The 12,629-nt window shown below is 57.5% G+C and overlaps 1 protein-coding gene across 1 annotated transcript; it reads right to left on the reverse strand.

The window, feature by feature from the left end:
- Positions 1-993: 993 nt before the first annotated feature.
- On the reverse strand, positions 994-12,565 carry LOC117313936 (uncharacterized). Its single transcript, XM_033864993.2, is given in 4 exon segments — positions 994-3,706; positions 3,709-8,754; positions 8,921-11,077; positions 12,466-12,565. Coding segments are annotated over 2 exon segments (3,732 nt in total). The 5' UTR covers positions 6,224-8,754; positions 8,921-11,077; positions 12,466-12,565; the 3' UTR covers positions 994-2,489.
- Between the last annotated feature and the right edge of the window lie 64 nt (positions 12,566-12,629).

Raw genomic sequence — 12,629 nt, forward strand, 5'->3', positions numbered from 1 at the left:
CATTGCTTCCAGGCCAGGTGGGTGTCACCTCTGGGCTCCCTGGGCTCTGGGTGGTCTCATTCATGGCACCAACTCCACCACTGGGTAGGAATCTCCAGGTAAGCTGGGCATCTGCAGGGCAGAGCTCTGAGTCTCATCTCAGTATGCTAAGTTCATGTCTGCAGAATTAATGAATGGCCTGGCACTCAGTCTTTCCTGCTGTCTGCCCACTGTCATTGAAACAATGGTTCCCTGTGTTGTATGGTGCATCTGATCCTTGGCTTGCTGACCCCACACGTGGTACACACATTTTCTGCCTTTCCTGAAGATCATGGCTATCCAGGCACAGAAAAGCTGGGCCAAGGAGAAGCTGGAATGTGGGGGATTTAGAGGCAGGGGAAGAGGTGGCTCGCTAGAGCCCTGCCTCCTGCTGGCAGTGCTCCACGTCTTCTTGGTCCCGTGCACACTCCATGTGCCTGTGGGTGAGCACGTGGCAGGGTGTATGTGCACACGTGTGATTATGTCTGTGTGTGTGTGCTCTTATGCCAAAGGAGATGGCAACAGCACAGTGTGTGCAGGGGTGCCCAGGGGCACATGTGTTTGCATTCTGTGTCCACCCAGGCATGCTTGCTTGCATGTGCACATGGACGCTGTAGCTAGCTAGTCCCTAGAGCCACTGGTCCTCTTCCTACCTGGCACAGGCCTCAGGATCGTGGGGGCTGACTTACAGTGTGAAAGCTGGACATGGGAAGAGGGTGGACCATGGACCATGCCCAGGGGTGGGTGGGGGCTGTGATGACCTTATATCATTGGCCATTTATAGTCTCTCCACGAAGGGCAGCCCCTCACTCTCAGGTGTGTGTGGGGATAGCCAGGTCTTTGCCCTTTGTGGAGAGGACAACCTAAGACGAGAACCCAGGGTTGGGACAGGGGCATGGCTTGTCCCTCAGCTCCCAGCCAGAGGGGCACCAGCAGGGTAGGGCTTCAGTGTCTTTTTTTTTAAAAGAATTTATTTATTTATTTTGGCTGGGTTGGGTCTTCATTGCTGCAGGTGGGCTTTCTCTAGTTGCGGCGAGCAGGGGCTACTCTTTGTTGCGGTGCATGTGTTTCTTGTTGCGGTGGCTTCTCTTGTTGCAGAGCACGGGCTCTAGAGCGCAGGCTCAGTAGTTGTGGCACATGGGCTTATTGGCTCCGTGGCATGTGGGATCTTCCCAGACCAGGTATCGAATCCGTGTCCCCTGCATTGGCAGGCGGATTTTAACCACTGCACCACCAGGGAAGTCCTGGCTTCAGTGTCTTGGCTTCAACCTCCAGCTGCCCTCCAGGCAGGAAGTAGCAACACCAGGTGAATTCTTCTTCTCAGCTCTTCCAGGCCATGGAAGACATGGACCTTTATTCCTACCCCCACTATTCAGAGCCAGACAAGGTCAGGGGCTGTGGCTTCTAGCCACTCCCCTGGCCAGAGGGACAGCGGGAGGCCCTTTAAAACAGAGTGGAGTTTGGGACAAGAGCAGGGCAGTTGGCACTGGCATTGCCCCATAGCCTCTATGAAGATCTCCTGACAAGGCCTTTACCCTGGCCACCCTGTGGGCAGAGGCTGCCCATCTTGGGAGGCACAGGAGGCGAAGGGAGCCCAAAGTTGACAGTTCTGGCTCCCACCAAAACTAGATAGTCAGAGAGGCAGGATAAGGTGTGAGTCTCCACGTCCTCAGAGACTACAAAGCAGGCCAGAGCCTCATCCCCCAGCTCAGGTTGTATCTCCCACCCAGGATTCAGGATTTATCAGCCCCCCACCCTGATTTCCTGCCCCAGGGAACCAAAGGCCAGCACTCCTATACCTTCATATTCTGACTGGCTGACAGAAGCACCTGCCAAACCAGCATAGAGCTCCAGCCAAGGTTCTGACTTTAGGAGGTATCTGCATTATCAGGCCAGCTCCCCCAGGAAGCCCAGACTCTGACAGGGACCCTCCTTGGGGGTAACAAGTGCTCCAGGGCCCCAGCCATCTGTAGAATTGTTTGGCTGTTGTCAATGTTGCTGGCCTCAGCGCCCCATAGAGGGCCCAACATGGGGGAAGGCAAGCAGTCTTTTCCTCTGGAGCTAGGGGAGGGGGCTGCCCGCCCCCATGACTCACTCCAGGCTGTGTGGGTTATTACATTATGTTTGAAATTGCCATGGCAACGAGCTGGCAATCAAGGGTAATTGAGCTTGTCGCCAGGGCAACAGGGCAAAACCCACAGCTGCCACTCTCTGTGGTTGCCCTTGGGGTACAATAAAGGTCAGGCTAGACCAGGGCCAATGTCAGCTGTGGGGCTGTGGGGCTCTCTGGAAAGGATAGGATTGCCAAGGCCCATGGAATTCCAGTGTGTAGAGGCAGGGTATGCCTTGGCAGTGCCAAGGGCCCCATCCCTGACCACATGCCTGGATCCCTGCCCTTCCCTCCACCACCCTGTGCCTAAAATATGCCACAGTGGTCAAAAGAAGCAGAACCAGAAAGAACTTTTATGTGCTCACAGATGGTACTTATAGATGGCCCATGGGCCCTCCTCCTCGTACTCACGGTGGCTGAGCTACAGGCTCTGGAAGGAGTCCCGGGACGCCATGATGGAGCCTCCAAGCCAAGCAGCAGCAGCACGGTGCAGAGAGCCCAGCACAGTGGCACCGGGGCCCAGCTCCTGTCTCAGGCACTCAGGAAAGCCACTCAACAGGGTGCCGCCACCGTCCAGCACCACACTGGCCAGCAGCTGCTCCTGCTGCTTGGCCTCCAGCCGGCTGATACTTAGGAGGGCTAGTTGTGGAAGGCCTGGCTGATTGAGGCCTAGAATATTGGGCTGGAAGAGGGCCTCGGGGCAGCAGAAGCACTCAGAGCCCAGTGTGATAACCTGCTTGTCTGCAAGCAAAAAGTCCACCCGGGCCAGGGCCTGGGCATGGGCCATCTCAGCTGTCATGTCCATGGGCACATAGCAGCAGGCCTCTTCAATCTGGTTGACCAGCCATGCCTTGAACAGTGACTGGCCACCTGCCGGCAACAGCTGAGCCAGGTATTCAGTGAGGTCAGCACCCGCCACATCCAGCCGGTAGGTGTCAAGTGGGGCCAGATCCCCGGTGATGATGGGTGCCACAGAGGAGGTGCCATGGCCACTGCCCAGCACAAGCCCAGTGGTCCGCCCATAAGCATAGAGTGCCAGCAGGGCCTGATGCACTGTCTGCATGGCTGGCACATGGAAATGCTCAAAGAGTATTTCAGCCACCTTTTCTCGGTTCGTGCATGGTGATGTGGGTGAGTCCGCCACAAGCACAGCCAGCTCCTCGGGCTGCACACCCAGCCTGCAATAGAACAGGTGCTGCCACAGCACCTCCAGTGCATCCCAGTCAGAGACCACTCCTCGATTCAGCACCGAGTAGGAACCCTCTCGGTTCTCAGGCACTGCGTACCTGGGCTGGCCGTGGACTGGATGCTGGAGCAGCTGGATGCGTGAGCGCAGCACACTGAGGACGTGGTCCTCTCCAGCCAGTCCACATCTGGTGAAGCCTGTGCCTGTGTCGATCACCACAGGTGCCATGTCCTGGTAGGGGTCCCGTGAATGGCGGCAGAGCACTGGGGACCGTACTGGCAGAACATCCATGGTGGGCACCAGCTCATAGCAGGCCCCTCGGAGAAGGCCAAGCTGCGCGACCACTGGCGAGTGTGTAATGTCCTCAGCTGTCAGCTTGAACCGGGGGCCGTGGGCAAGACCTTGCAGCCAGGACCAGGTGTGGTGAATGTGAGCAGGGAAGGCTGCTCCTCCCGCTCCCTGGGGCAGCTGCCAGCTTGCCAGGATGAGAGCCGATGTGAGCTGAAGCTTTGACCAGCACTGACACCAACATTTTCTCTGCTTACATAGACACAGGTCTCCTCAGGGGCCGGGGTCACCCGAAGTACCCCCACATGGGTAGGCGGGCCCAATGGCTCACCTTCCTGGCACAGGGTGGAGGCCTGACCAGGGTCCCTAGTGGTGGGGGGACCTCTTGAGAGAGTGGGCTTATTGGAGATGGGGGGTTCTTGGGAAAAGGGAGGCTGCCTAGTGAGAGAAAGCTGCCTGGCAATAGGGGCTCCAGTGAGAGGGGCCCGACCAGGAAGTGGGGGCTGCTTGGTGGAGGGGGCCTGCTCAGCTAGGGGTGGCTATCCAGAAAGGTGGGTCTGCCTGGGAAGGGGACGCTGCTCTGCAGAGGGAGGCTGACCGGCCGAAGGGGGCTGCCGGGAAAGGGGATGCTGCTCAGCTAGTGGGGGCTGACCACAGAGTGGGGCGTGCCCAGCACCTTTGACCTGAGGGCTGTCAGGGTGAGCAATAATGACCTCTTTCTGATTGTGGTTGCCTACATCCTCCTGGAGCAGGGGTCTGGGCACCTGCTGGTTTTTGGCTGGTGGTACAGGCTCTGGGGTCAGCTCTGAGTTCATCCACTGCAGTTTCTTGGCCTGGACCATAGAGGTGTCCTGCATCCTGGAGGCATCCTGCATCCAGATGGTGTGACTAGTTTCGGTTTTTTCAGCGTCAGGTTTGGACCAGCCAGGATCATAGGCATGGCTCAGTATCCTCTCTCCAAATTGGAGGGGCATACCCAGTGGAACATGCCCAGTGAGCATCCCCATCCTGATGGGTGTCTCAGTACCAGGGGAGCCTCGTGACTCCAGGTTGAGCCTGGCCTCTTTGGGAACCAGGGCCACCTCTCGGTAGCTTCCAGATGAAAGGCTGGAGGGCACAGGGCTGGACACCATGGGTGTGGTGGACCAGAAGCTAGAGCCATCACTGTCAGGGGAGAAGATGGGCATGGTCAATGGCCGGGTGGACAACGTATTTTCAGAGGCACAGATGGATGGGTGGCTGGGCATGAGGCCCACCAGCACTGCCCTTGAGCCCATGGGGTCATGGCACAGCAGCCCCGTTCTGGTGTTGCCCGTGGCCATACCAAACACCAGCACGCGGTCTTCCACAGCATCCCGGAGCTGGCAGGTAGGGGCACTGGAGGGGGGTATCTGCATGGCTTCCTTGGGAGGCTGTACTGTGGGGGAGTTGCGGCAGGTTACTTGGTAGGCAGACGGCGGCACATTGGAGCAGGTGTTGCTGCAAGCATTGAGGGGCTGCTGACCTGGCTGAGAGCTGCAGATCTCCTGGTTACCCCGCTTGGACTTGGGGGTTTCTGGAGGCCCTGAGCCCAGTTTGGGGCTGCCTGGCCTGGAGGTACAGACCATGGGTTTCTCCACTTGGTTCTCAGGCTGCCTTGGTAACACCGGCCTTTGGGCAACCTCGAGCTCCTGGGCCTGGTCTGGGGACTCTTTTGGAGTGCGTGCTGGGGTGGCAGGCTCATCCTGAGAATGGAAATTCACTTTGTCCTGGCAGGATGTGACCCCTTTGGGAGACTCCAACTGGATAGACCATTGGTTGCCACATTTCCTGGGCAAGAGGTCTTGGGACAGGCCCTTGGTGATGGCATTGGTATCCATCAGGTGGTCAAGGTTGCAGGTGTAAGATTCAACTGCTGCTGACATTGAGATTGTATCCAGAGCTGGAGTATTTGCCTGAGTTGGAGTTGGAGTTGGAGGAGCCTGAGCCGAACATGGGCACTGGCCCTGGCCCTGAGCTTGGGCCGGAGCCAGAAGAGGACCTTGGGCTGCAGCTGAGCCATCCTCCCCTGAAAGAAAATACGGTAGCCACCGGCTCTTCCTAATGCCCAATGGGGCTATCTGTTTGGGGCTGCAGGGGCCTTTGCCCCAGCCTACTAGGACTTTAGCTGGAGCCTTGCCCTCCCCCGCCATCTGCACCTGAAGCCGGGAACAGCAGAGTCCGAGCTGGGCCACATCACTGGTGCGGTCACCGTGCCTGCACACCGGTAGGGCCAGGGTCCTGTTCTCTGTGACGAGATGTGTTTGGGCTCCCGCGATAGAGCCTGGAAACGAGCTAGTGGAGGAGAGTCTCAGGGAATCCTCAGAGGCCCGCTCACAGCCACATTGGGAGCTAACCTCAGCAGGGTCCCAGAGTTGCTGGTGACTGGGCTCGTGTGTATGGGCCTGGGAGGCTGAGCCATAGGACCCATCAAGGATGGCCTCGGTGGACAGTGACAACCCCTGCCTCAAGTATACAGATCCTGAGCTTATCCATGGTCCCTGGGACCCTCTAGGGCCACCGCCCAGCTGCTGGCTGCCAGCTGAGGGGTGGCCCTGGGAGCCCGATGGATCAGGGCCCCCCACTTTCTTGGTGACTTCCATAGTCCTGCTCCATGCCCTAGGTGCCCTGCCCCCACTTCGTTGCCATGTGTGGCAACCCCACACATCACAGCCCCCAGTGACCTGGGGGAGGGTGAGAGAGTGTGGGAAACCAGGGGCCCCACCCCCCTGAGGAATGGGGCCTGCCCAGGGAATCTTGAGAGGTAGAAAGGCCAAGGGACCCCAGTGAATTCTGCCAACCCTAGACTGGCCTCCTCTCTCCTTGCCAGCCAGGTGGCCACTCTGCCCAGGCCAGCCCTAGAGGGAGGGCAGTGCTCCTAGAGGCGAGAGCGTGTATAAGGCCAAGGGAAAAAGGTAGGCAGGGGAGATACTGAGGAAGCCCCTGGGTTCCCAGTTTACCTCAGATGCCAGACTTGGCTCTTTCTCCACATTTCCCACGTGGCAACTTGAGACGTAAGCCCTGACCCAGGGATGCAGTTCCAAGTGTGTGACCCAAGGCCCCTGTGGGGGGCAAAGCCCCTTCACCACTCAGTCCTGCGAGGCAGAAGTGGGTGAGGGGCCCAGGCTCAGGCTCTAACTCCCCTCCCCCATGTTCCCCAGCTCCCGCTCCAGGGACAGCAGCTCCTTGGCAGTCTCTCTGCTCCAGATGGCTTTCCCCTGCCTGTGCCTCACAGAGCCCCCTCCCCAGAGTCACATGTCCTTGAGGCCCAGGACCAGTATCCCACAGAGGTGGGGATGGGGACGACACGGGTGGGAGTGGGGCCTCTGCTCAGAACCCTCAAGTCAGAATGTTCTAGCCCTTGTCATATTGTGTCAACTTCACCTTGGCCAGAAGGGGGGCAGAACACTGGGCATAGGGCTAGGCCACCAGTGGAAATTACAGGATGGGGCACAGTGGGGACACAGTGGTTAGGGGGCTGTCCACACAGTGGGCACAGGGCTGGCTACACAGTGCGGGTATGGTGGGTGCAGAACTGGGTACACATTGGGTACAACTGCATACGCAGTGAGGACAAGTTGGACAAAGGACTGGACTTGGGTAGCACACAGAAAAGAAAGCTATTAGACGAGGTGGGCAGTCCTACCCTCCATTTTGTAGATGGGCAGAGGGTCAGGGAGGAGTGGGACCTGCCTGGACAACCAGCCGAGGCCCAGATGTGCCCTGCAGCCACAGAGGACAGGCCTAGTTTGGGGAACTGACCAGTGCTACAGGCCTGAGTCTGGAGGTTCTGACTGGGGCGGGGTCAGACCTTCCTCCTTCCCCCAGCTATGAGCTCTGGGCCTCCTCCCTCTGTCCTCCAGGGCTATCCTTTCAGGCCTCAGTCTTTCTACCCAGGAAACAGGTTTGTGGAGAACGAAGCTGTAGTCTCGTCCTCTGAAGCGGTGTGTTTTCACAGAAGTTAAAAATAGTGCTTACGGTTGGCCATGGGGTGTGAAGCGATGTGACCAGGGACCAAGGCTAGCTCTGTGCTTCGTCTGCACCTTCCTGACTCGGCACTGGGCAAAGCCTGACTCAGCCATGTCTCAGGCCCCCGGACCCCCTCCCCCTTCCCCAGATGCTGCCTTCAGTTAAGAATGGGGATAGATGTGGCTGGACACTGCTGCTCACCACACACTATGGCCCAGGAAGGTGACAGAGCCCAAGGGTCTGTGGTCTGCACATGTGTGCATTCACACACACATACTTGCTGAACACTATTAACTTCATTAATCTCTGGCCCCAAGCAAACTGTTTTTTAATTTTGTTTTGTTTTTCCCCATGACAGAGATGCTAGTAGCAGCCTCCTGTGGTTGTGGGAGGGCTGGAGAAGCATGGAGGGAGGCCCTGAGTCCCTGCCTGTCCGACCACTGAGCCATCCCCCGACTCCTGCGAAAGTGAGGCATAATTCTCCCTTTCCGGGCTGGAGTCCTCAGGAACAACGGATCTGAGAAGGGTGCGCCCCACTAAGGAAAGACCAAAGAAGGCAGCCCGGAGAGAGGAGAAAGCTTTTCCCACCTGGGAAGCAAACACCCCTTATAGCAATAAGAACAGTGACTGCTATTGACTGGGCCCTTCCTCTGTGCCAGGCAGTGCTGAGCACTGTAACCCAGCCTCACAGCAATTCAACAAGAGCCGGGTGCTGTCACCCTTATTTTATAAATGATGAAATCAAGGCACAGGGAAGAGAGAGAATTCACAGAGGTTGCAGCTAGTGAGTTGTAGAGCCAGAATCCGAAGCCAGGCCACCAGGCTCTGGACCCACACTTCAGGAAACTACAATGCCATCACAGGTGTCATGCGCAGGGCCACGTTGGCATGGACCCTGCTGGAGGGGAGCCAACATGCCTCCCTTCCGATTGCTGCAGCCCCAAGCCCCCACCCAAGCTGTAACCCACATGGCCCTGTTCCTCCTCCCAATAGCTTAGCAGGTGGCTCAGGCATGGGAGGGGGCATTTTCCTGGGGGGCACTAAGCCAGTGCCTCCCAGGAAGCTGTCAGTACTGAGTAGGGGCTAGTTACATACCCTGTGGGACCTGGCTGAGTCTCTTGTATTCAGAATTCTTGGCCTGCTGAAGCCCCCCTGCTTTATCCAGCTGAGGGGAGGGGCAGCAGGCAGTTAGAGAGGATCCCAGGCTGGGCCCCTTCTACCTAGCCCCCTCCTGCACCCACCCCTCATCCCCCCCATCCCCTCCCCCCTCATCAGGCAGGGACATTGCCCCTGTACCCCTCCCCCAAACATGTTTTTAAATAGTCTCTCACCAGGAAGAAGGGCATCCAATTCTATTTCTGATTCTGGAAAGTGAGGAGGGCCAACATGTTACCATGGCAACCTAGAGAGCCCCTCCCCCAGGCTGAGCCCATTCCCCAGGCTGAGGGCTGTCTGGGATGGAGGGGCCAGGAAGCAACAGGAAGGAGCTCAGTCTGAGGGTGAGGCCATACAGAGGCTCCTCTATGAGGGCGGGTTCCAGCACTGCCTCCCTTCACACTTCACCTGACCCGCTCCGGGCAGGCTTGGGGGAAGGCCCCAAACCCTGTGGAGAGGGTCAGACTTCAGAAGATGGGGACAGTCACCTCACTCTGAGAAACCCTCCTTCCCAGTGGATCAGGCTGGAATCCTCCTACCTAGGAGAACTTGAGGGTGGTGGGCAGGAAGAGCATCAAGAGGAGAGGCACAGAAGGCCCCATTCTACCTCATGACCAGCCAAGTCTCCCAGACTTGCTTCTCCAACACAGACATATTTTGGGCTCTGTTGTGCTCTCAGGTGTCAGCTCTGTCAAGTCCCTGGCCCTGCACTCTTCCAGTCTACCTGCCTTCCCCTCCCTGTACTCTGGGAAGACTCGACATCTCCAAAAATCTAGGATCAAAAGGAGCCTTAGGGACTTCCCTGGTGGCGCAGTGGTTAAGGAATCCGCCTGCCAACGCAGGGGATATGGGTTCGAGCTCTGGTCCAGGAAGGTCCCACATGCTGCAGAGCAACTAAGCCCGTGCGCCACAACTACTGAGCCTGCACTCTAGAGCCCGTGAGCCACAGCTACTGAAGCCTGCGCACCTAGAGCCTGTGCTCCGCAACAAAGAGAAGCCACCGCAATGAGATGCCTGTGCACCGCAACAAAGAGTAGCCCCCGCCCGTCGCAACTAGAGAAAGCCCACGTGCAGCAACGAAGACCCAAAGCAGCCAAAAATAAATAAATAAAATAAATAATTAATTAATTAAAAAGGAGCCTTAAAGGGCTCCCAGTGCAGCTAACCACTTGATAATGGAGTGAAAAGCAATGCCTGTTTCCCCAGAGGTTCATCTCTGCTTACTGTCCAAGGGCTCAGACACCAGCCCTCTGTCCCAGAGGCTGCACGTGGGTAGCACTTAGGTCTGTGGAGGGAGGGCACTGCAGGTAGGAGCACAGCCCAAGCAGAGGCAGGCTTCTGAAGAGACCCACAAGGACCTTGTGATCAACACTCTCTGGGTCCTGATGGGAAACCAAAGCCCCCCAGGAGGAAGGCTGTACCCTCTGTCTGTCTCTCAGCTCTACACCCAGCACTCTGTCTGTGTTTTCCTCTCCACCCTGTGAACTCTAACTTCCTGCGTCCCTGGAAGTCTCTCCTGTTCAGGGTGCACCCATTCCACGGAGGCAGCACCATGTTTGAAGGAGCTGGCACCTTCTCCCTGCCCCGCTGCTTCACCCCAAAGAAAGGCAGTCACGGTGCAGAAAACCCCAGTCCTAGAGGAAACTATGGCAGGGTGAGGGGTGATAATCCACTCCTCATCTGGGATGTGAAATGCAGAACCTGAGAGTGCAGGAGGACATGGCTTTTGAGCTTTAAGGCACAGGGAAATTTAAATAACAGATGTTTAAACAACCTTCCCTGCAAGCCATGGTGCAGTGACCCCTCTGCTGTGATGTGTTACAGCTTAAAAATAGCCCACAATGAACTGCTCTGAGCTCCAATTGACTCAAGCTTACGTAACTCTGCGTGAAAGATGGCCAGCCGCACCAGCCAGGAGGGAGGACAAGAGCACTGGCACCCCCCTGACTGCTGTCCACAGCTGGCTTAGGGGCTGCGGCCAGCTCCTCACCCTCCCTGGGAGCAGCCTCCCATCCAGGAGCCAGCAGCAGGGAGTGGGGGGAGGAGGCAGGACTTCATGCCTGGCAAGAAAAGACCTCCAACCACACCTGTGAAGGGGATGTAAGGAAAGCTGCCCTCCCTCAGGGTCCCTGAGGAACCCGGGCCCAGTGGAGGGTGGGGGCGACTTTACGAACAGATGGCTGGGGCTTCCCTGGTGGCACAGTGGTTGAGAGTTCGCCTGCAGATGCAGGGGACACGGGTTCGTGCCCCAGTCTGGGAGGATTCCCACATGCTGTGGAGTGGCTGGGTCCGTGAGCCATGGCCGCTGAGCCTGCGCGTCCGGAGCCTGTGCTCTGCAACGGGAGAGGCCACAACAGTGAGAGGCCCGCGTACCGCAAAAAAAAAAAAAAAAAAAAAAGAACAGATGGCTGGACTTCCCTCTTCCCTGGTGGTGCAGTGGTTAAGAATCCGCCTGCCAATGCATGGGACACGGGTTCGATCCCTGGTCCGGGAAGATCCCACATGCTACGGAGCAACTAAGTCCGTGCGCCACAACTACTAAGCCTGCACTCTAGGGCCCGCATGCCGCAACTACTGAGCCCGTGTGCTGCAACTACTGAAGCCCGTGCACCTAGAGCCCGTGCTCCGCAACAATAGAAGCCACTGTGAGGAGAAGCACGCGCACGTGCACCACAATGAAGAGTAGCCCTCCCTCGCCACAACTAGAGAAAGCCCACGCGCAGCAACGAAGACCCAATGCAGCCAAAAATAAATAAATTAAATAAATAAATTAAAAAAAAAAAAAAAGGAACAGACGGTTGGGTCAGAGAGACCAGGGCAGGAGCCCACGTGGGCAAAGTGACTGGGGCAGCCCAAACAATTCCTTTCACCCTTTGAAGAGGGGCCTCCCCAGCTTGGAGAGACATGTCAGCAGGACCGATGCCTGGCTGAAGCTGTCGCTACGGTGGAGCCCAGGGGTGGAGCTGACTCTTTGGGGGTCTCTAAGTCTCCATGGTCCAGGCCGCATGGAGCCGGTCAGGGGGGTGGACTTGTAGCATGAGAGAGGGAGCTCTGGCTTCAAAGCTGATCAAATCCTGTGATCTTGGCCACCAGCTGCTGCTTTTGAGTCCCCTGCCTTCCCTGATGCATTCCCAGATCCCAACTGCCCAGTCCAAGACTGACCACAAGTGTGCAAGTGGCTAAACCAACAAGAAAGGCAACAGATTGGAGAGAAGGCAAGGATGCCCCTGGCTCTCGCGCTCCCTCTGCCTCTGCCCATGCTGAGCCCCAGGGATTCAGCAACTTCCCTCAGCTCCTACCACCTGAGCTCAGAATAGGAACCATCATGGGCCTGGCCCTCAAGCTCCCACAGAGCAACAGTGAGACAGGCGAGGGCCAAATACAAGGGCCCTCCTGCCACCTGCCCAGCAAAGGCTGGCTCTCAGGACCACTAGTGCATCTGCTTCCCTTCCAATGTTTGGGCTGCAGGATGGGTGGAGCAGAAATTGTGGGAGAATGGGTAGCTGTGGAGGGACAGGAGCTGGTCCTGGGCTCTCTTGGCATCTAGGCTCATTGGGTTAAAAAACCCAACTGGAACAAACCCCAAAAGAATGGAGGGAGAGACTGAGGCTCAACTGGCCCCCCTGTGCCAGTTGATGGGGAATGCTGGGGGTGGTTCATCAAGTCATCCCCCCTCCTCCAGGCCGGAGTAGCTCCACCTCCAAGCTGGTTGGACCCTCACACGGGCAGAACAGAGGCTCTGAGTGAAGAGATGCTTGGTTCCTGGGGTCTTCATGGAGGAGAGTTCTCCAGCCCAGCATGGAGTAAACGGTGTTTTTCATCAGGGCCTGGCAGATACTGGATCAGTGCTCAGCTACCGATTCCTGGGGCTGCTTCTCTCTGGGC

This window comes from Tursiops truncatus, chromosome 10 (assembly GCF_011762595.2).
Source record: "Tursiops truncatus isolate mTurTru1 chromosome 10, mTurTru1.mat.Y, whole genome shotgun sequence".
Classification (NCBI taxonomy): domain Eukaryota; kingdom Metazoa; phylum Chordata; class Mammalia; order Artiodactyla; family Delphinidae; genus Tursiops; species Tursiops truncatus.